At 28.2% G+C, this 21,680-nt stretch overlaps 1 protein-coding gene across 1 annotated transcript in view; it reads left to right on the plus strand.

The window, feature by feature from the left end:
- The window catches only part of LOC142323756 (putative inorganic phosphate cotransporter), an 80,270-nt gene that overhangs the window by 43,695 nt on the left and 14,895 nt on the right, over nucleotides 1-21,680 (plus strand). Inside the window, exons 2-5 of the mRNA XM_075363936.1 lie at nucleotides 4,146-4,279; nucleotides 14,428-14,658; nucleotides 16,800-16,887; nucleotides 19,703-19,926. Coding sequence (XP_075220051.1) covers nucleotides 4,146-4,279; nucleotides 14,428-14,658; nucleotides 16,800-16,887; nucleotides 19,703-19,926 — 677 coding nt within the window. The remainder of the gene's footprint in view (nucleotides 1-4,145; nucleotides 4,280-14,427; nucleotides 14,659-16,799; nucleotides 16,888-19,702; nucleotides 19,927-21,680) is intronic.

Raw genomic sequence — 21,680 nt, forward strand, 5'->3', positions numbered from 1 at the left:
ATTTGAGCAAGACTGCAAACGCAAAAAGAAAATTCTTGCAAAATTAATTAGTCAGATATTTTTTACGTAGGGTAAATCATACAAATACTTACAAGTCTAAACTCAATTACACAGTTTTGGTTCTCAATGAAACTTATTTTTACGGAGTTACAAAATTTTATTATGCAAAAATGTATTATTATTATTATTACTATTACTACTACACAAATTCAAATGTATCTGATATGCCTAATCTTTAGTTGCGGTTAAGTCATTTGCCGCACGAAAGTAACTGTTTGATAACATATCGTCTATAATTTTTATATATTATTTCTCGCCGAATAATTGACATCTGTCTCTATTAAATATTCTTTGAGAGAGTTTAAAACGCTCGTGCTCTTTGTTAAGCAACGGTTTCCGTACAAATCTCAGGTATTTTCATTATTCTCCCGCAACTTTTCATTTCTTTGGTATTTGAACGACGTTATCAACGAGTAAAAGGCACTTTGCCAATGCATACGTCCTCATTTAGTTCGTGCACTATAACACGTCCAACCTATCATGTACTACATCTGCCAACCAGTGAGATACCATAGTCTTGCCTAGCTCATTTTGAATTTTGTCAAGCTTGTTTCACTATTGGTACGCTACGACCGATCAGGATTTGGATACCATCTATCAATCCGGGTTTGGTTATCGACTATCAACAATCTACTCTTTTTCTATCCAATATTCTTGGTTTTTCACGTCGACAGAACGATTTCGTACACCTAGTATGTAAAGTTGTTAGTTGCCGACCATATGGAAGGGGAGGTGGAAGGCGCAGCTAATGTGGCGGTAGCAAGGATCAGCGGCTGCCTACGTAAGAACGGAATGAGGTTTGTCCCTCACAAAACAGCGGTAGTAGTTGTCGTGGGAAGACGCAGGTTGAGGCAAATTGAGAGAGAGGTCGATGGGGTTCGGGTGGTGGATCAGCGTAGAGCCAAGTACATGGGTTTTTGGATTTATAGATCGGGGCTGTTCACCGCCCACCTGCAGGAGGTGACAACAAAGTGCGAGAAGATCGTCGCAACCTTTATTTATACAATTAACATTATTACAATTGGTGTAGATTAACTGTAAGTAATTAACTTTTAACATTATTCTGCGTATATGCTAATGATGACTTAAATAGGACGATAAGTGCATCGAACGAGTACTGCAATAAATCTTTACTCGACGAGAGAAGAAGATCAAGGAAAGAATAAAAAGATTAAGAACGGATGACGAATACAAAGAGAGAGAAAATTTGAAAACTATAGAACCTGTACACAAATTAAGATCAGAAGAATTATATCAAATCAAAAAATCAAAGAGCGATTAAATGATTGGCAACAAAAAACAAATAAACGAAATTATCAACTCCTACTTACGGAGAATATTGTCCGACAATAGCAGAGGAATAATGAACTAAAAGTTAACACTTTTTGCAATTTATTAAAGATTGGGCATGTATGCCTCAGTGTACATGTTGTTCTTGTGAGGGTCTATTTTTCAGTCACTCTGTAGTTAACTTTAATGTAGATAAAATTAAACAGAAATTCCAGAATAATTAAATAAAATTAAACTAGAAATCCAAAAATAATACGATTTTAAATTATAATTTCCAGTTACTAATAAATAACCAGATGTTTCACCAACTCTATTACAAATACACATATGTAATAATGCCTATTAAATTACATATACACATTTTTAAAAGTGCATAAAATTTTATTTTAGTAATAACTTCTGATTTTTTCTCATATTCTTTTTTTTTATTGTTATTATTGAATAATTATTTATTGTAATTTTTTTTTACAATCACGAGTTAATAATTATTAACACATCAATATATTTAATTTATTGCAATTTATTAAAGATCAGGCATGTATGCCTGAGTTTGTATGTTGTTTTTGTGAGGGTTTATTTTTCAGTCACTCTCTAGTTAACTTTAATGTAGATAAAATTAAACAGAAATTCCAGTATAATTAAATAGATTAAACAAAAATTAAACTAGAAAATCCAAAAATAGTACAATTCTAAATTATAATTTTCAATTAGTATTAAATAATCAGATGTTTCACCCAATATATTACTTTTACACATGTAATAATTCCTTTTAAATTACATGTAAACATATTTAAAAGTACATTTTATTTCACTAATAATTTCTGATTTTTTTTTTTTATTGTTAATACTGAATTATTAGTTATGGTAAATTTTTTTTATAAATAATTATTAATAAATCAATATATTTAAATTAAAAAAAAAAAGAGATGAAGTCTGATTTGAACCGATGTGCCATCCCTTGTACGATCCCAATATTTCATTAACTAAACTATTATTTGGCTACAACTCTGAAACCAATGAAAATAAGTACCACTTATATATCCACTTATATAAAAAGATTTCAGTGAGGGCTTATTACTGCAGGTAAGAAAAAGTCCAAAATCCAAATTTTTTGGTATATTGCACTTTTTCTAACACTTTTGGTTCAGTCAATTGCAATCAAAAGGGGAGGTGCAGGTGAATTTAGGATTGCTGTAACATCTACTAGATGTTACAGCAATCCTAAATTCAGAATTTCAACATCCTACGGTTAATTATTTTTGAGTTATGTGAGATACATACATACATACGTACAGACGTCACACCGAAGCTAGTCAAAATGAGTTCAGGGATGGTCAAAATGGATATTTCCATTGAAATCTGAAAACCGAAATTTTTTGTGATCACAATACTTTTTTTACGTCGTATAAGGAAGTAAAAATTTACAAATAAAAATCTGTATTGCATAGGGTAAATCAAACAACTGATGTAAGATGAAAGAAATCACAAACATAAAAGGAGGTATCAAAAAAAAAACAAAAATTACCTTGTGTAGGCAAGTGGGTTGGCAGTACTGCTCTCTCTTAATAGGTATGTTTACTAGACACTCTCCCTGCTCAGTTGACCAGGTATCATTCTTGAGAAACCACCATAGTGGATAGAGTGAATATTTTCTTAAGTTCCTTCTAATGGTCTTGGCGATTTTGCAATGGGAAATTTCAAAGAGCAACACACCAACATCAAATTCTATTTCTGAAAACAGCGACAGAAACTGTTACAATACTGCAGGAATCTTATGGGTCGGAAGCTCTAAGCCAAGTAAGATTTTATGAGTGGTTTGCCCGGTTCAGAACTGACTAAGTATCAGTTGAAGATGAACCCCTAGAAGATTTATAGTTTGTTCCACAACTGCTTTCTGATGACCAGTGGGAGAACCTTCTGAGAGTGTGCCAGGAAATAAAAAAGAACAGACACAAACTGACTTGGATTTCTTGATAAAAGTCATAACAGGGGATGAATCTTAGTGTTATGGCTATGACCCTAAAACAAAACAGCAGTTCAGCCAGTGTAAGACAGCTTCATCTCCTAAAAAAAAGCACAGCAAGTGAAATCAAATGTGAAATCCATGATGGTTTGTTTCTTCGACATCAAAGAAGTCGTTCATGTTGAATTTATTTCTCACGACACTTCAGTGAACCAAATTCAATCTGCAAGTGCTGAAGCAATTGTGTCAGAGAGTGAGAAAAAAATTACCTGAATTGTGGTGCTCAGAGAACTGGCTGCTTGCTTCAATATGACAACACACCTGCCCCCACAGCGTTGAAAATCAACCAGTTTTTGATGAAAATGGATTCTCACTCCCCTTATGCACCTGCCCTAGCCCCTTGTGACTTCTTCTTATTCCCAAGAATGAAGAAAAACTTAAAGGGAAAGCATTTTCAGTACATAGAAGAGGTTAAGAAAAAAAAATGGAGACACTTTATAGCATTATTCAGAAGAATATAAAAATTTTTTTTAACAGTGGAAAATCCTTTGGCACAAGTGCATATCATCTAATGGACAGTATTTTGAAGGGATTGATTTTTTCAAGATGTTATCTTAAATAAAATGACAGAAGGCTTACAAGTCATCTTATAGCTTAAAAAGTGACCTACAAGTATTTATGAAAAAAATTTATTTTATTTTTCAATTATTATTTTGTTCTTTTTTGTATTGAATAATAGTGTTACATGTTTATCATTTATTCAGTTTAGATTGTACATTCAGAATAAAAGTAGATTATATATATTAATAACGGACTACTTTTTTTTTTGCAGGTGGAAGATTTGGTACAAGACATGGTCAAGCACTTCTTACATTTTTTAGTGTAGTTAGTGCATATGCAATGCGTGTTAATTTATCAGTAGGAATTGTAGCTATGACAGACAAATCTTCAAATCCTGATTTTCCGGTAACTATTCTGTAAAGTACTAATATCGTATAAGTGAATTGAAATGAGAGACCTCAAATGTGTATTAACTGGAGGGAAATTAAAATTTTCTGTTAAGTGTAAACTATTCTGCTTGTGTAATATTTTAATGTGTTTTGTTAATTATATTTGACATCAATTACTAAGGTCATTAGCTACTAAATGCTAACAAAAGGCAACTACCTGAGTAAAAGACAATCAACTCAGCATTGTGCTGTTTAATGGGTCATTAAACAAGCATTTGACTACTGACATTTTATTTATACTTTCATATCCTCTTATTTGAAAGATATATACTCCCTGTAATAGGAGTAAATCAAACAACTGTGTAACCAGACCATAAATGTATAAAGTTGTTTACAATCCAGCTTTAACAAGCTGAGAGATTAAATTAAAACAAAAATGAATCATTGTTTGGTGCCGAAAAGCATAATCATGTAAACTGATTCTGGTATAAAAAATAGCATAATATCCACCTCTACCATTATTTTAAATAATTAATATGACTTTAATCACATCTATTTTTTTTTTATTTTACATTTTTGTTTTTTTTGTAATGTAGCTCTGATTGTGGTTTTATCAGTTTCCCTTGATTTGGTTTTATCACAGTTTCCCTTTCCATCCAGGTAAACACTGCAAATCCTTCTTTTATTCAAGTAGCATAACCTACCCACTTTGGACATATTCTATATAATATATTATTATGCAACAATCAAAATAAATGATCAATTTATTTATATAATTTTACCTATATCAGTAAATACTCAGCATTCAGATTATGTGTGTCCACTGTTGTTCTTAATAAAAAGAACAACAATGAATAATATAATAATAGTACAATGATAATATAAACGGCTGTGAATTTATAAATAATTATAAAAAAATTAATGCACAGTAAATAAATAATTAGAATTGTGCAAACAACAAAATGATTTAAAAATGACAAAATTTCTAGCATAATTATGAAGTAGAAATTTGTTTATCACAGCTTGTTTTTAATAATTAAATTTTAGTTATTCTTGATGACGCTAATTTTTCTGTCATATAATGATCATGTATTTTTTTAAAAATTATACTGAAAATCAAACTGACACTAAAGTTTAATACATTCACTATGACTGTTTGTTATTTATTTAACCCACAAACCTGAATAATTCTTTCCCAAATCTAGATAACATGAGATTATAATAAATGAAAAGAATGATCAAAACTATATATATATTTTTATGTTCAGAAGTTCCAAAACAGTGATCACACGTGGATCATCTATGTAATTTGTTCTATTTAAGAACTTCAGCAGCTGTGTTCTTTCTATGTACCTGGTATGCATATTTTTTTTAGGGTGGGCTTGATGATATCGCCTCAAAGGCTTGAAGCTTGTGTGTGGAATATAATATAGAAATGGAATTTTGTAGTGTGTGAAAAATGATATGCCTGACTGGGATTTGAACCTAGACCTCTGAATGAAAACAGAGAGACCTACTACTGTGCCACAGAGATTGGCATTTATTGGGTTTTCAAAGTGTGTAAAGTGATTAATTAATGTCTTAAGAGCTACAGTAAGTACTTTTAAATGTTGATCATATTTTAGGTTGGAAGCTGTATCCTGTTTGTTCAATGCAGAATGTTAAGCAATTAGTATATTCCTTGAACAATATGTTTGTTTAATGACTGCATTTACTGTATAAGGTTTTTACTAAATGCTACATTGTATTCAGATTTTTTTTTAAATTTTTCATCTACTTTCTATGAATTGTCTGTGGGTGTATGATTTTTTAAAATTATTTTTATTTGTATTAATTTTATGTAGGAATGAGCAAGTAACTTTATTGTTATATCAGTTTGCATGCACTAAGTATTTAAACATTTTGAATTTTACTGTATAATTTTTAGATAATATGAATGTGTTGTTTAGTCGGTTCATCGCATTTCTAAAAGCTGATATTTTATGTTCAGATATTATAAATCAGTACTGGTTTTCTCCATATTTTGAAAGAGTAATTTTGTTAATTGCTTTTGTACAGGTAACATCAAGAAAATATATTTCTTCAATATGATCATATTCAGCTGAAAGTTTAATTTACACCATACTTTCTTTTATGTTAATTGTTATACTTTGTTCATACAATTAGATGATTGTCAGAAAATTGTGCACCAATTTATTTTATTTTTTTGGGAGATTTGTTGTTTGTTAGAGTGGGTGATTGTTTTATAAATTACAAATAGATTTCTGCTACAACTCATAGGAAAGCCATCAAGTTTATGTATAACATTTTTTTAAATTTTTAGTAATTTGTTCTTTATTAATTAATTTTATTACTTCAGAAATATGTTTTTCTATTTTATTTAATTTAAGTTTGCTTATAAGATTGGAGAGTGTTTGCACTACTAGGGTATTAGAAATTTGTTAAATTAGATAATGTTCATATTAAGTTGTGAGTTACGCTGATATTAATTATCTTGTAAATGAGATGTGTGTTGTTTTGTTTATGCATGCGTTACAGTTTATGTATTTTCTTATGAACTGTTCATATGTTGAGCATGTTTGTGGACAGGAGCACTTTGTTAATTTAATACAGACCATATTCGTAAGTTAGGTTTTTGAATTTTTGGAAAATGTTACTAGATGTGGGCTTAGGTGAACATATAAACTTGTTGATATTATATAAAGTAGATAATGGTGGTAAAATAATCAAATAATACAGGTATAATAAAAACAAAATGGAATTTTTTTTACAAAATTAGCACAAAAAAAAAATTAGAGGTAAGTCATATTAACTCATCATTTTTACATTCTATATTAAAAAGTACTAATTATATTTTCAAAGAGAGAAAACTCATAAAGTAAAAAAAAAAAAAAAAAAAAAAAAAAAAAAAAAATAGTAACCGCTAATGTGTGTAATTTACACTTTTATGTGAATAAATAAATAATAGAGCAGTTTCACTGTAAATCTTTCAAGTATATAAATTACATGCTTAAACTATAATGGTTGTAGCTAACATGACATATGACAGTAAAAAAAAAAAATTGATTATTCAGACATTTCTCTAAACCTATTACCTTTAAAAATGGAAATTCAAATTTACCTAATATGGTAGAACATTTAATTTTTAACATGCATAAGATAAAAAATATAAAAAAATACTCGAAATTATCTGCAATAATGATAAAGCAATTCTCCTTACATATTCGTGGCTGTAGTAGTAACTACCCTTCATCCAGAAAGTACTGATTTTAAATCACATTTAGGCTTGCCATTTTTTCATATACTACAAAACTTATTTCTCATATTAAAAAAAAGTTGGGAAACTGAAATTAGGCTTAGGCCTATTAGTTACAGAAAAAATAATAAATAAATAATTACATATTTACAAGTTTTTAATTAAAAAATAAATTATTGGATTGGGCAATTGCTTGGTATCATATTAAGAGAGGTTTCAAATTGTTTTATTGGTTATGTTTTACATTTTTTGGTCGAAGCTGAGATGATAAAATTTAACCATACTCAGTCTGTTATCCAACATAAAATATTACTATTGCATTAATAATACTTGTATTTTATTAATTAATTAATATTTAATCTTAATAATTAATTATTAATAATACATAAATTATATCATTTTATATAATTTATTAATTACTATATAAGAATATTTTATTTTAAGTTATAATTAAAAATTAAGACTGAAAATTATCTAAGGATCAGAGAAAATGGCTCAAAATTGGTGAATCTTATTTTCCTCCTCTAAAGAGTGGTCATATATGGAGTGGGCGTAAAGTTATGAAACACTAAATTCATTAATCGAATGAATGGGAAATTTTCTTTCACCTTGGGACTAATGGGTAGGATGGTAATGTTTAATTTTTGCAATAATGTAAACACAAAAAATTTCTCCCTATCTTATTTGTTAATGGCAGGTCTGCTATAAAAAGATTATCAAACATTTTCAACATATATTTATTCTTGAGAGCTATTTTAAATCACAATCGTGTAGCTTTTAATCTTTTATTTTAAATCACTGTAGTTTTTCCTTTATCAAATGTTCCCAATAAGTCAGTAATTTCACGCATAGTCACTAGTTTTAGAGAAACCAGTATTGTAGATGAACGTAAATGGTCCGTTTGATTAACAGTTTTAAATGATGAATCTTTAGAACATGTCTGTGCTTCTGAACAGTCACCTCAAAAGTCTCAATAGATTGGAATATCAAAAGGGAGTGTCTGCAAAGCCACAAAGAAATCAAATTTACTTCTTTACTGTCATACACTTCATTCAGAAATTGCTATAACCAGATCACAGAAAAAGATAAAATTATTGAAAATGGTTCATATGTTTTGTTTGCTGCAATATTTGAAGCTTGCACAACGTTTTCTTTAGTAATGAGACATGGTTTCATCTATGTGGCTATATTTTTCATATAGCCACGTAGATACAGATCTGTATAACTGCCAGAACAACTAATATTGAAGTTCAGAGAATCTTTACGCCTTCCACAAGACAACATTACATTCAGAAAAATAGAAGTTTGTAGTACACAATGTCTAAAAAGAGAATATCTGACATGAAAACAGTAATATCTGAACACTACCATTAAATTTTAATTGATTTCATAACTACCAGTAGATGAACACAATTGTTGATTGCAGCAAGATGGTTCAAAAGTTCACACAGAAAATAACACAAATTGGTGCTAGGTGAGTTCTTTGGGTAAAAAGTCATTTCCTGTGGTCTATGACCATCTAGGTCACCAGATTTGCCACCCATGGATTTTTTTTGGGCTTATTTAAAAATTATTTATTTTTGATATCATACCTACCCCAGTGCTAATATCAATTGTTATAACAAATTTAAGCACATTTCACAGAGTCCTTAGCTAAGCAATACAGAATATAATCAGTTCCTTTCTTCCTCACTAGTATTCAATATAAAAATTAATTACTGGTCCATCTGATACAAAAAAGATATTTACATTGCTTTAACAGCCAGAATTTCTAAAATAACATAAAATTAGTAAATATACCTACTCAGTTGCTAGATCAAGTTGGCTTCTACAATACTGAGTACACAATCAAGCTGATGATAAACACCAGATGGTTAAATTAAATCTAAAAAGTTAATATTTGTAAAATAAGAAAGAGGTAAGTATAGAATAATCATACAAAAACTGTTGTTAGTATAATGAAAAAGGAATATATTAAATTACAAGAAAAATAAGAATTTCTAACTTCTGATTATCACAGTTCAGTGTTTGTATATTGAATATTCAAAGGTATCCAACTAAAACGCACTCATACACATTTAACAATATGTTGCCTATTAACGAAAAATATACAGAATACATTACTGAAAGAATATAAATTCATGGCATTTTTATTATCAGTAATTAAGTCTAGAAGGGTGCTTCTAAAACGGTGGTTTTATCTACATAGTTCTGAAGATTATTTGAGGACTGCAAAATTATATAGAACTGCATGGAAGTAGAAAACTAAAAGAATTCTTCAAATCTCTGAGAATTCCTCTTACATGATATCTGGTCTGGATGGGAACTACATCTGATTCATTGTAGTGCCAGCAGTTTACAATTATAAGTAAGTTTGCAGCTGTAAATGTTTACATACATGTTTTTTGTTTGCTGTGTACATTTCTCATCCACTCTAATGGACACAAAACTTAACCGATTTTGATGAAACCAAGTTTTTTCAAAACTGTTGATATAAATCTTTTTGGAATGGACCCCTATTGATTTTAAAGCGAATTGGTTCACAAGAATTGAAGTTATAATAAAAAAAACAGGGTTTTTGGTTACATTTTCAAAATTTTTATGTTGCAACTTGAAAGGTGACATGCTATAAAGCCAAAATTAGATTTTTGCGAGCACCAACGGTGCATGCTGGTTTCTCAATGGTCCCAAAACACCAAGTTTATAGCTCAAATCAGATTTTTGCGAGCACCACCAGGTGCAAGCTAGTTTCATTGTAATACTTCAGTTTTGCAATAATCCAAAATGTGATCTTGTATGAAGGAAAGGAGTTGGTGTCTAAAAAGTCAGTTCTGAAGTATTAATCATATGGGTCAATTTGAACATTTTCATTTTTGTCAGCACGGCTCCAAATTCACACAAATTATGGGTAACAGTATCAAAATGGGTTGTTAGCAAGTAGCAGTGTTAAGCAAATGATGCAGTCATATCTCAACAACTATGTGAAAAGGAATAAGAAAAAACAAAAATATACAGGTATAATGTATTTACTGGAACAATATCACAGTACCTTGCAATATTATAAAAGAACAGATGATACTAACATAACATAAATTATATCTGATGTGGACACCATGTGACTTCCTTGTACGCCTATTAAATTACATATACACATTTTTAAAAGTACGTAAAATTTAATTTCACTAATAATTTCTTTTTTTTAATATTTTTTTTTATTGTTATTGAATATTATTTATTGTAAAATGTTTTTTTACAATCACAGGTTAATAATTATTAATAAATCAATATATTTAAATTTAAAAAAAAAGGAACTGAAGTCTGATTCGAATCGATGTGTTTTTCCCTTGTAAGATCCAAATACATCATTAATTAAAATTTTATTTGGCTATAACTCTGGAACCAATGGAAATAAGTACCACTTATGATATATCATTGATATAACTTTCAATCAGGGCTTACTACTGTGGTTAAGAAAAAGTCCAAAATTCGCATTTTTTTTTTTAATTTTGGACTTTTTTTAGATCTTTTTGTCAAGTCAATTGCAATCAAAAGGGAAGTGCACAACTAGATCCCAACCACCATAGGGTAAGACACCCGCCTTGTTACGATTCCGGTCACCACTCCTCCCCGTTCCGAGACCTGATGGTCTTTAACGGAGAACTAGCTTGTACAACTAGATGTTACAGCAGTCCTAAATCCAACATTTTCACATCCTACGGCTAATAGTTTTTCTGTTAAGCGAGTTACATACGTACAGATGTCACGCCGAAACTGGTCAAAATGGATTCAGGGATCGTCAAAATGGATATTTCTGTATTTCCGTTGAAATCTGAAAACCGAAATTTTTCGTGATCACAGTACTTCCTTTACTTCGTACAAGAAAGTAAAAAAACACCGAAAAGCTAACTAAAACATCGAAAGCAATATCATTTTCAAAAATCATTACTGCTCTAATTAAACTTTCTTTCTTAATTAAAACCGAAAATCTGGTCTTCTGACGCACTTTCTGCAATAGAAATTTTCTGCTTTAAATTACGTTAATAATTCCAAAAAAGTTTCAGTATCATTTATAAATAATTTCGTCAATTGCCAGATTCATCACGTAATTCTTTTTAAATAATCTAACATGTAAAAATTTAATTCTTATAAGTAGCCATTCTCAGAATTACCTCAACTAAAGACCCAAATAAGTTTTTTAAATATGTCATTTCTTTGCAAAACTGATTCTATCAGTACTTTATCAATGAAGGATTTCAAAGTAATAAAACAAGTATTAAAATTGGAAATATTTAAGCTTTATTTTACCCACTTTAAAACTAAATCTATTATTATACGCAACATTTTACGTTTTGTTCATTATATTAATGATAATAGTGAACGTTAAAATAATTATTTTAAAAAAATGATTGTTGATTTACAACAGTATAATTACAAATCTTACTGTAGCAATTATTTTGGAATATACAAAGTTTTATTATTTAATTTAACATCTAAAGTTCTCGTTTAATTTTTCTCAAACACGAATCCATTAATAAAGGAGCATTTATAAACACAGTGATTCCAAATTGCACGGCAATCTCTCGGGAGATGATTCCACAGGTAAAAATAAGAAAGAAAAGCTCATCTAATATAGGTCATAAAATGGTTCGTCACCGTGTTCTCGCGAAATATTTAGCCCTACTTTCTGCTCCCTCTTTGAGATTAAACCGTACTAAAATTCTGTGGGTACAAGTTAAGGGTAAATTTGGTGCTTCCTTGTGGTTTTTGATCTTCGAAATTGAATGTAAGTGATTTCAGATCTCTATCCCGCTAAATTTTTAAGAAAAACGGGGTAAAACACGAAAAGGTTTTGTTGGAAAATATACTTTTTACATTTGAAAAATTCTAAAAATTTTTCAAATTCTCTACAACGTTAACTACAAATCTTTATTTATTTAACGGTAAAATTAACAAGTTATTTTACCCCGTTTTTCTTAAAACCTAAGTGAGATAGAAGCCTGGGACCACTTTTATTCACCTTCTTAGATCAAAATCCGTAAGAAAGCATCAAACCCTTAGATTTGTACCCCAAGAATATGAGTACGGTTAATTTAATAGAGGGAGCAGAAAGCAGGGCTAAATGTTTCGCGAGCCGAAAGTCGCTAACGAACCGTTTTGGGACTTATGTTGTATGAGCTTTTTTTCTTATTTTTTTCTGTAGAATCATCTCCTGAGAAATTGCCGTGCAATTTAAAATCATTCTGTATGTTTTTCTAACCAGTTTTTAGCTACTGTTGGGTGTGCGTGTGTATAGACAAATGCACTTACTGCTACCGGCTTGCCAGGCCTGAAGTAGCTCTAATGTAAGTGTAAATACACCGCTAAACATGTACATAGGTCGACCGCTCATGAGACGTGCGGTTAATTGAAACCCAACCACCAAAGAACACCGGTATATGTACTCTAGCATTCAAAATCAAACAGCAACTGGCTTTACAAGGATTCGAACGTTAGAACTATCGACTTCTAAAATCAGTTGATTTTGCGATGACAAGTTTAACCACTAGACTAACCTGACGGGTTTAAAAGAACATCTATTTTAATAAATTGTCAATAACTATCTAGTGATTTGATTCTCGTTTTTATTACCTACTGAAAAATTAAAAAAATAATAATAAACCATCTGCTTATTGGCATTTCTGTTTTTAAAATTCTAATTATTTTTTTTTGTATGTTTGAATGTTACATTTAATGCTCTTATTCACTTCATATTTTATTAAAAATAGTGCATTTTTAAATTAAACTTAATTAAAACAGAGCATCTGATAGCGCTAAACCACAACGTCAAGTAGCGTCCAAATAAAACAATGCATTTTGTTCAGCTTTTATGCAGAACATTAATTATTGTTATTTATAATGTTTATTACAACACAAATATAAAGGCCTCAAGGCATAAACCAATACTAACTAAACACACTAATGACAAACTTCAGTCGATCTAAATTACTAAATTTTTCTTCTTTAAAATCAGTACGCTGAAGGAACATTTGGCACAGCCCAATGTATAGAGAATATAGCATCCATCAATTTGAAATGAAAAATCACCTACAAATACACCAATATCCACTTAAGAGCAAGAACTCATATTGTAGAATTTCATAAAAATCGGAAAAAGATAATAATTTTGTCACAAATAAACTAAATAAGAGATGAAAGTTAAGTTACAAAACGACTTTGTTTCCTGGGTCAATTAATAACGACATAATTTTTGTGACAATAGTATTAAAAAAGAAAAAAATTAACATAAAATGTAATAATAATGACAATAAAAATAAAATTAAACTTTTAACAATAAAGGTGAAGAGTTTTTATATATAATGTTGAGCGTATTTTAAAACCGTTTTTACAAAATAAAATTTTGTAATTCCCATTAAAATTGTGATATAGTTACAAGATTTGAACCAAACCTACTTTTTGTCCATTTTCTTATTAAATCAATTACTTTTAGTGTTTTAAATATGTATTAATAACAGACTGTCAGTAATATAGTATACAAAATTAAAAAAAAAAAACTTGACAGTGTTGGATGATGATGTTTGATGCACTGAAGTTGAAATTAAGTTCCATCAGTACCCACTATTGGATTTGACACTTGGTTTTATATATATATATATATATATATATATATATATATATATACATGTCAATAAACATATATAAAAACCAAATATTTTTTCATATAAGTAAATTTAACTGGTTATTAACTAGTTAAATAATAAATAAAAAGTAAGAAAATAATGCATTTACTAAAACAATATTTTAGTAAAGAAATAATGAAAATACTATTCATAATCTGTGTATAATAAAAAAAAATCAAGCAAGTGTTTGTAATTGTAAGGTAAAAGTAATTATTGATGTTGTTTATTTAGGAACTTAACTGGGATTCAAGTACAAAAGGTATAATACTCGGTTCATTCTTTTGGGGATATTTAGTAACACAAATACCAGCAGGTCAATTTGCTGGTCGTTTTGGACCAAAATATCTACTTGGTGGTGCAGTATTATATTGTGGTTTGTTAACGTTATTAACACCATTAGCTGCATTAAAAGGTGATTGGTTAGCTGTATTTGTATTAAGAGTTCTTCAAGGTCTCGGTCAGGTAATTTAAAAACTAATATTCAATATTATTTACATATTTAATTATAATCTTAACAAAAAACCTCTGAATATAAATTTTTAATTGAAACTTTATTAAAAATAGATTAATAAGAAAACATAGGCTCATAGAAGTTTATATATTAATTTTTTAATGAACAATATGAAGTTCTTTATATGACTGGTATGTGTTTTACATCATATAAGTTGCCAAGACCTTTAAACGCTGGAAATAAAGTAATTCACATTTTTTTATTATACAGTTTCTGAATATTTTAAAAATAAACAAGAAAACTGATATATTTACCTGCATAGAATCATAAAAATGTAATTTACAGAAGTTAATTGCAAAGAAACAATCACACTGGAAATATAAAAAAGTAATTTACATTTTCTTATGCAGTTTCTGAATATTTTTAAGATAAACAAGAAAACATATTTACCTGCATAGAATCAGAGAAATGTAATTTACAGAAGTTAATTGCATATAAAAATGTCACTTATGTAGATTATAATGTACTTCAGTACATTAATTTATTTATTTTATTTACATAATAAATATTGTAATGCATTAAAAAAGGCAATAAAGTATAAGGAAAAGTTAACAGCAACATTAAGAAACCAATTATATTGGGTTACTTCCATAAAGGCAAAATTTTAACCCCCATAATTACTATTTTTAATTATAACTATTACTATTATTTATAGAACAAGTATCTTTCTTGAGGTGATCAGTAATGAGAATAAATACATTCTGATCTGAAAAAAATATTTACTTATTTAATAACCCAATTGGAATTTTGTAGGAAAAACTATTAAGGTAGAAAAGTTTTTGCAAATTTCAAAAAAAAAAATATATGTGTCCAAGATTTTTTTTAATAATTAAAAATATAACAAAATGAAGACAATGAGAAATGAAATATTAAATAGGAGAAATAATTTACTGAAAGTTTAAAAATGTTTTAATTAGATAGTAAAATCTAATGATGAATGAAGTAAGATACAGATTTCTTTTTTTGCTTTCATGCAGTAAAATAAGTTTAATAGAAGTAAATGTAATAATTAAAAAGGTATTCATAATAGTATTTGTGTGGAATATTTCACTAAGTTTGTAGTGGTAAAACATAGGCAATAAGAAAAACAGAAAGGAAGCAGATAAGATGCCTTTAAGAAAGATATTACAACAGGACGACCTAATAAAGTACAAAATAAAGAAGCAGATAGGAAATAATGTGTGATAGAATCATATTTACAAAGCACAGATTTCTTTCTTTTCCAAAAACTTTTCATCCATTGTTTTTATCTCATCCCTCCATTAACGATTACTCTTTCTTTTGTTAACTCAGATTCATCTATCCTTCTTCCGAAAATCTGTCTGTTCAGAATTCTTTTTGATATACTAAATATTTTCAAATCCTTATCTGCTTCTCTAAACTAGTTTATTTTTGTGTTTCTTTTATAAAAAAAATTAAAAATTAATTTAGTTAATTTGCTCTCATTCATTCTATAGAGGTGTCTGTAAAATTTTAATCTTCTTTTTCTTGTATGATCAATTTTTTCAAAATGTTTATAAATTTCTTATGTTTTTCTCAATTTATGAATATTGTTTTTATATTTTTTCTTAAAATTCTTTTTTTACTTTGCTGATTTCTTTTTCTGAAAATGTTTGTTAATTCAGCCCCATATGCAGCTTCTGGAAGCATTACTGTCTTATAACATCTCAGTTTTATATTTTTGAAGAGAGATTTCTTGTTATAATTATGCTATATATATTTTTTGTTTTATATATATTTTAAAAAAAATTTTTTTTATTCCTGTTTAAATTCAGGTTTATTGAATTAATATTATAAAAATTTCTCCATTTTAGCACTAAAATAAACTTAATCATATTTAACCGTAACATGATGGTTAGTAAACAGTAGAAATGTTTAATGATTACAGAGTTACTTATTAGGCTGGCCAGTCTGGTTGAAATGTGAATTTTATGCTGATACCTAATCATGAAAATGTACTTAAATTGTGAAGTGCTCGAATCTTCTATTAAATATATATAATAGAGCACATAAATATAATTGAGTTTTTTTAAGTATTAATTTTTAAGAAAAAAAGTGTATAAAATTTTTTAAAATATTTTTTTTTCAACAGGGCTGCATATACCCATGTGTAAATACTCATTTATCAAAATGGGCACCACCACCAGAACGAAGCAGATTATTTGCTTTTGTTTTCAGTGGTATGTATAAAAATTCTGTCAAAACAGCAAAAAAATATTATAACACCAATAATTACAAATTTTTATCAATCAGTGGATTAAAAACCAAATTAAATTCAATAAATAAAAATGTTATTTAATAAATAAAATCAACAATGACAGACACTTTCATTCACAACACTTCAAACCAACCAACCTCACATCATTTAGTTTTTGAAGTATAATCCAAACGGACCAGAAAAATGGGAACTTTTGAAAAACTGATAACATTGAAAAATTTTTTTTTTTCAAGTTTTATTTTAATAACAAACTATTTTCAACAATAAAATAAATTAAAAAATTCATAAAAATATGCAAGACAAAATCAACACATCACATTAAAATGCATAAACAATTATATTTAAAAAGATTACAAATTAAAAAAAAAAACCGGATACAAATAACTTTCAAAATAAAAACTGTTATCTAACAGAACTCAACAAATACATTATCTGTAGAATATAAAAATTGAATTGCCAAAGCATTTTATGTAGTCATTACTGCATAATGTTCTATACACAGTGATCAACCAGAGTGCAGCTTTGAATCATTAAAAGTAATAGGGGGCCAACATTCACCAACCATTTCATATATGAAAATAAAAGATTAATCAGCACAAATAACCTTTACATTACAAACACATATACTCCCTAACACGCACACAAGTGTGCACACACACATGCACATAAAGAGAACTATAACAGTAAATGAACAGAAACTATTCAAATTTGGCTTTTCACACTTAATAATTTATTAGTCTGATTTAAATAAAATAACACAGAAACCTCAAACTTATATCAAAACATCAATCACTTCAAAATAAATAACGTAAGTTGCCTGATACTATTCTCACACAGTGTGGGTACCTCATAAAGATAGTATCCATTTAACCACGCTGTCATTCACTCATTGAGATTTAGTTGAGGGAGAAAATGTTGTACTTGCTTTATTAACTAGCAAGAAAATTATTTTAGATGTATATATATTTAATTACAACAATCCACCAAATTCTAGGTTAACTAATCATTCAACTTGAAATCAATATTGATGAAGATAATGCTGTTTAGAAAATTTTATGACAATCCATAAAACTACTCAGATATTATGCTTAACAGACAAATTCTATAATGTACTCATTATGTGAATACATATAGCCTGTGCATTCATAGACTAAAAGTGTTTGTACTTAAATACAGTAATTGATTTTATGAATAGGAAGCATCATTACTTAACAGGCATATTGCTCATTAGTTTGGTTTTATGCATGACTTCAAAAAGGAAACAGAGTTTCTAGATAAGTCCACAAATGATGTTATCATCCCTCAGTAAGCCCATTAGAAAGAGTAGGTATGAAAAGGATGAAGGTAAATAAAAGGAGGGGATAGAGCAAAGCAATAAATAATCTACATAGGGACTATCACAAAAGATAAGGGTAGTTTTACTGGCTTACTCAGTGCCTTCATTAAGTATAGTAGCATGCAAATTAATTTGAACCCAGATGTTATTAATAATAAGTAGCTTTATTTAAAAAAGAAATCATACCTGTACAATTTGTAAGTAATTAACAGTCCTTTATTCTTAATCACATCACATACATGATTTGGTGCCAATTCAACAAGCATACTATACTTTTTTTTTATTTCTTCATCATGAAACCGTACCAACATGATTCATGATTGCTTTAATGAGGTCAGTTTTTGTGGTACTCATTTTTAGTCATTTTTTTTACTAATTCCCAAAACTTTTCCATTGGGTTTAAGTTTGGAAAGTTGTCTGGCCATGGGAGCACTTTAATGTTTCGTTTTTCAAAAAAATTTTCCAATTTATTTAGCAGTATGACATGGTGCCAAATGTAGTTGAATTGTAACACTCTGTTGCCTTGTAGGAATTTGTTTTGAAGTTGTGTCAACCCTTTCCTTCAGAATCTTGATACATCCATCTACTGTAAGTAATGAAAAAGGGCCTTAAAATGTGAAACAACCTCAAAAGATTTTATTCTGGATATGTTTAACTAATTGTTGGATATGAGTTGGTGATTTATTTTCATCTTATGCTTTGCTAATGTATGGATCCTTTTGCCCCTGAACATAAAAATTGACTCATCAGAAAACATAACATTTTTCCAGTCTTCTTTGGACCAGTTAGCATGTGCTTTGGCCCACAAGAGTTTTTTGCACATTGCTGGAGTTAAAATCTATTAAAACTTTTCAATAACGATCAGCAAACAAAGTTATTTAAAGTTAGAAAAAAAAATAAATGGAATTAAATTTTTACAAATGAAATATTTTTAATAACTTATTTCAAAACATTCTCGGTAATTCTTATGACTACCTCCAGTAAATTACTAAGATAGTTGTAAAAGTGACAGAAAAATATTTGAACTTATTAAATATGTTATACTTATAAATTTGATTTATACTGTTGTTTCTAAAGTTTATAGTTTTAAATAATGTATTACGTTTTTTCTAAAACTAATGGTTTAAAAATAGAAAACTCTACCTACAAAAGTATATTACTCATCAAAGTTTAAAAAGTGCAAACACATAGATGTGCAGTAATTTTACCAGGGGTGACTGAAGTAAAGTAGTTACTGCTAATAATACAGTGGAGGGAATAGTGTACACATCATAGGACATCGTAGGTAGCAAGAAGCTAGTAGCTGGTCCAGCAATCTATCTCCATCATGTATCTCAACTGAGCTTTCTAAACTTTAAAGTAATAATAAGAACAATGCTAAATAACAACAGATTTTTAGAGTAATATGAATTTCAGGAAATTTTGATAAAAATTGTTTCAGGTACACAGTTAGGTACAGTAATAACACTGTATGTAGCAGGACAATTAGCAGGCGGACCAGGAGGATGGCCATCAATATTTTATGTAACTGGCATTTTTTCTGTAATATGGGCATTATTGTGGCTATATGTTGGAGCTGATAGTCCTTCGGAACATAAATCAATATCAGAAGAAGAGAAAAATTACATTCAAACTTCACTGATTCATAGTTCAGCTAATAGTAAGGTATGTTACTTAATTTTTTTTCTTAAAGCCAACAATCAGGTAGGTTGTTATCACATGATAAATATAACAAACTGAATATTGCACTGATTTAAACTATGAAAAACTGTCACAAAATTTTAATTTAATTTTTGTTTTTAGGGCCAAATAAAACAAATTTTCAAGATATAGTAAACAAATACATCAACCTTTAAATAAACAAATAATAATAGTCTAGAATTACTTGGAATGCGTGCATGACAATGTAAATAAAAAATGTAAACTATATATATGTTCAGGATTTTTATCACATCATTTTACTTGATCAATTTTTTTTGTAAAGAAAAGAATAAACACTGTATGGTCACTAAATTGGCTAATTTACATTAATTAAAGGAAACAAATTAATATTAAATTTTATTTGTAGTCTCCAATCCTATTTTTAAGTTGATTACGGAACTTGGCAATTAATTATCTTGCTCAATCTTCATATATCCATTAATTATATTAAATACTAAAACTAACATTATATCAATAGCTCCTCACTTGAATTTTGATATCCAAACTTTCAAAAATTGCTAAGATTTTAAAAATTAACTATAGCACATATTTAAGTGGTGCAGTTACAATAAAAACTTTACTTTTTCTTTGAGTGTAAATTAGCTTAATTTTTTAACATAAACTATACTATAAATAAAATAAAATAAATGTATTAATCAAATAATATGTAGGCAATTTTGGAGAAAAAAAATTATAAAATTAAAGATACTAATGCCAAAATATGCATAATTTCAAAAACAAACAAATTAAAAATATGCCTTTTTTATAATGTATACTGTGAATTTTAATATCTTGGTGTTTAATATATTTAATTTAAACATAAAGCAAGGTTTGAGCTTAAAGATGGAGCAAGGTTGCTACTAATTTCCAAAACCAGTAGCAAAATAAGAAAAATAGGATTAATCCACACACATAAGATGATAATAGTTTTTGTTATTTTAATGGTTTCTTCTAATATAATGACTGTTTTTTATCTCAATCTTTTTATTTACTCACTTAATTTATATCACAGAGACTATTAAGAATTTTACAACCCCTAATTTTCATTAACTACTTTTATTGAAATTTTAACAAGGTATACCCCTCAGTAGAATATTACTTACTCTACGAGAATGAATGACAAGTTGGCTACAAATGTTAAAAACTACAAGATTAAAATTAAGAAAATGAATATCTGAATTCATACACATAATGTGTGCACATTTAAAAAATATCTGTGGTAGATTAAAAAGTTAAATTTCTTAACATTTTAATTTAAAATAACAAGAATACTATTTTATCAATAAAACAGATTGTAAAAAAAGAAAAAAAAATTATTATTAATTCTATATTAAATACTAAATACACTATATAGCATTATATAAATACTACATTAAATATACTGTTTTATATGTTTTTTAAATTTTATCTTAATATTAAATACCCAATCATTCATTCTAAATTCGATGAATGCTTAGGTATTTAGTGCAGTCATTATAATTAGTGACAGTAGTATTTATACACCTTTAGCCATGAATCATAATTTAAAAAATAAATAGATACCAATTTTATTCTTAGGTTTCTGTGATTTAAAAAAAAATAGTTTTTATTGGTTAGAAAAATATATGGCTCATGATTTAATAAATTGGCAATAATTAAGATTTTTTGGTTTCAATCAACCACCATAACAATAACACTGATGAAGCCGCTGCAGGATTTCCACTTTGTCAAGCCAACTA

This window comes from Lycorma delicatula, chromosome 4 (genome assembly GCF_047948215.1).
Source record: "Lycorma delicatula isolate Av1 chromosome 4, ASM4794821v1, whole genome shotgun sequence".
NCBI classification, from domain to species: Eukaryota; Metazoa; Arthropoda; class Insecta; order Hemiptera; family Fulgoridae; genus Lycorma; species Lycorma delicatula.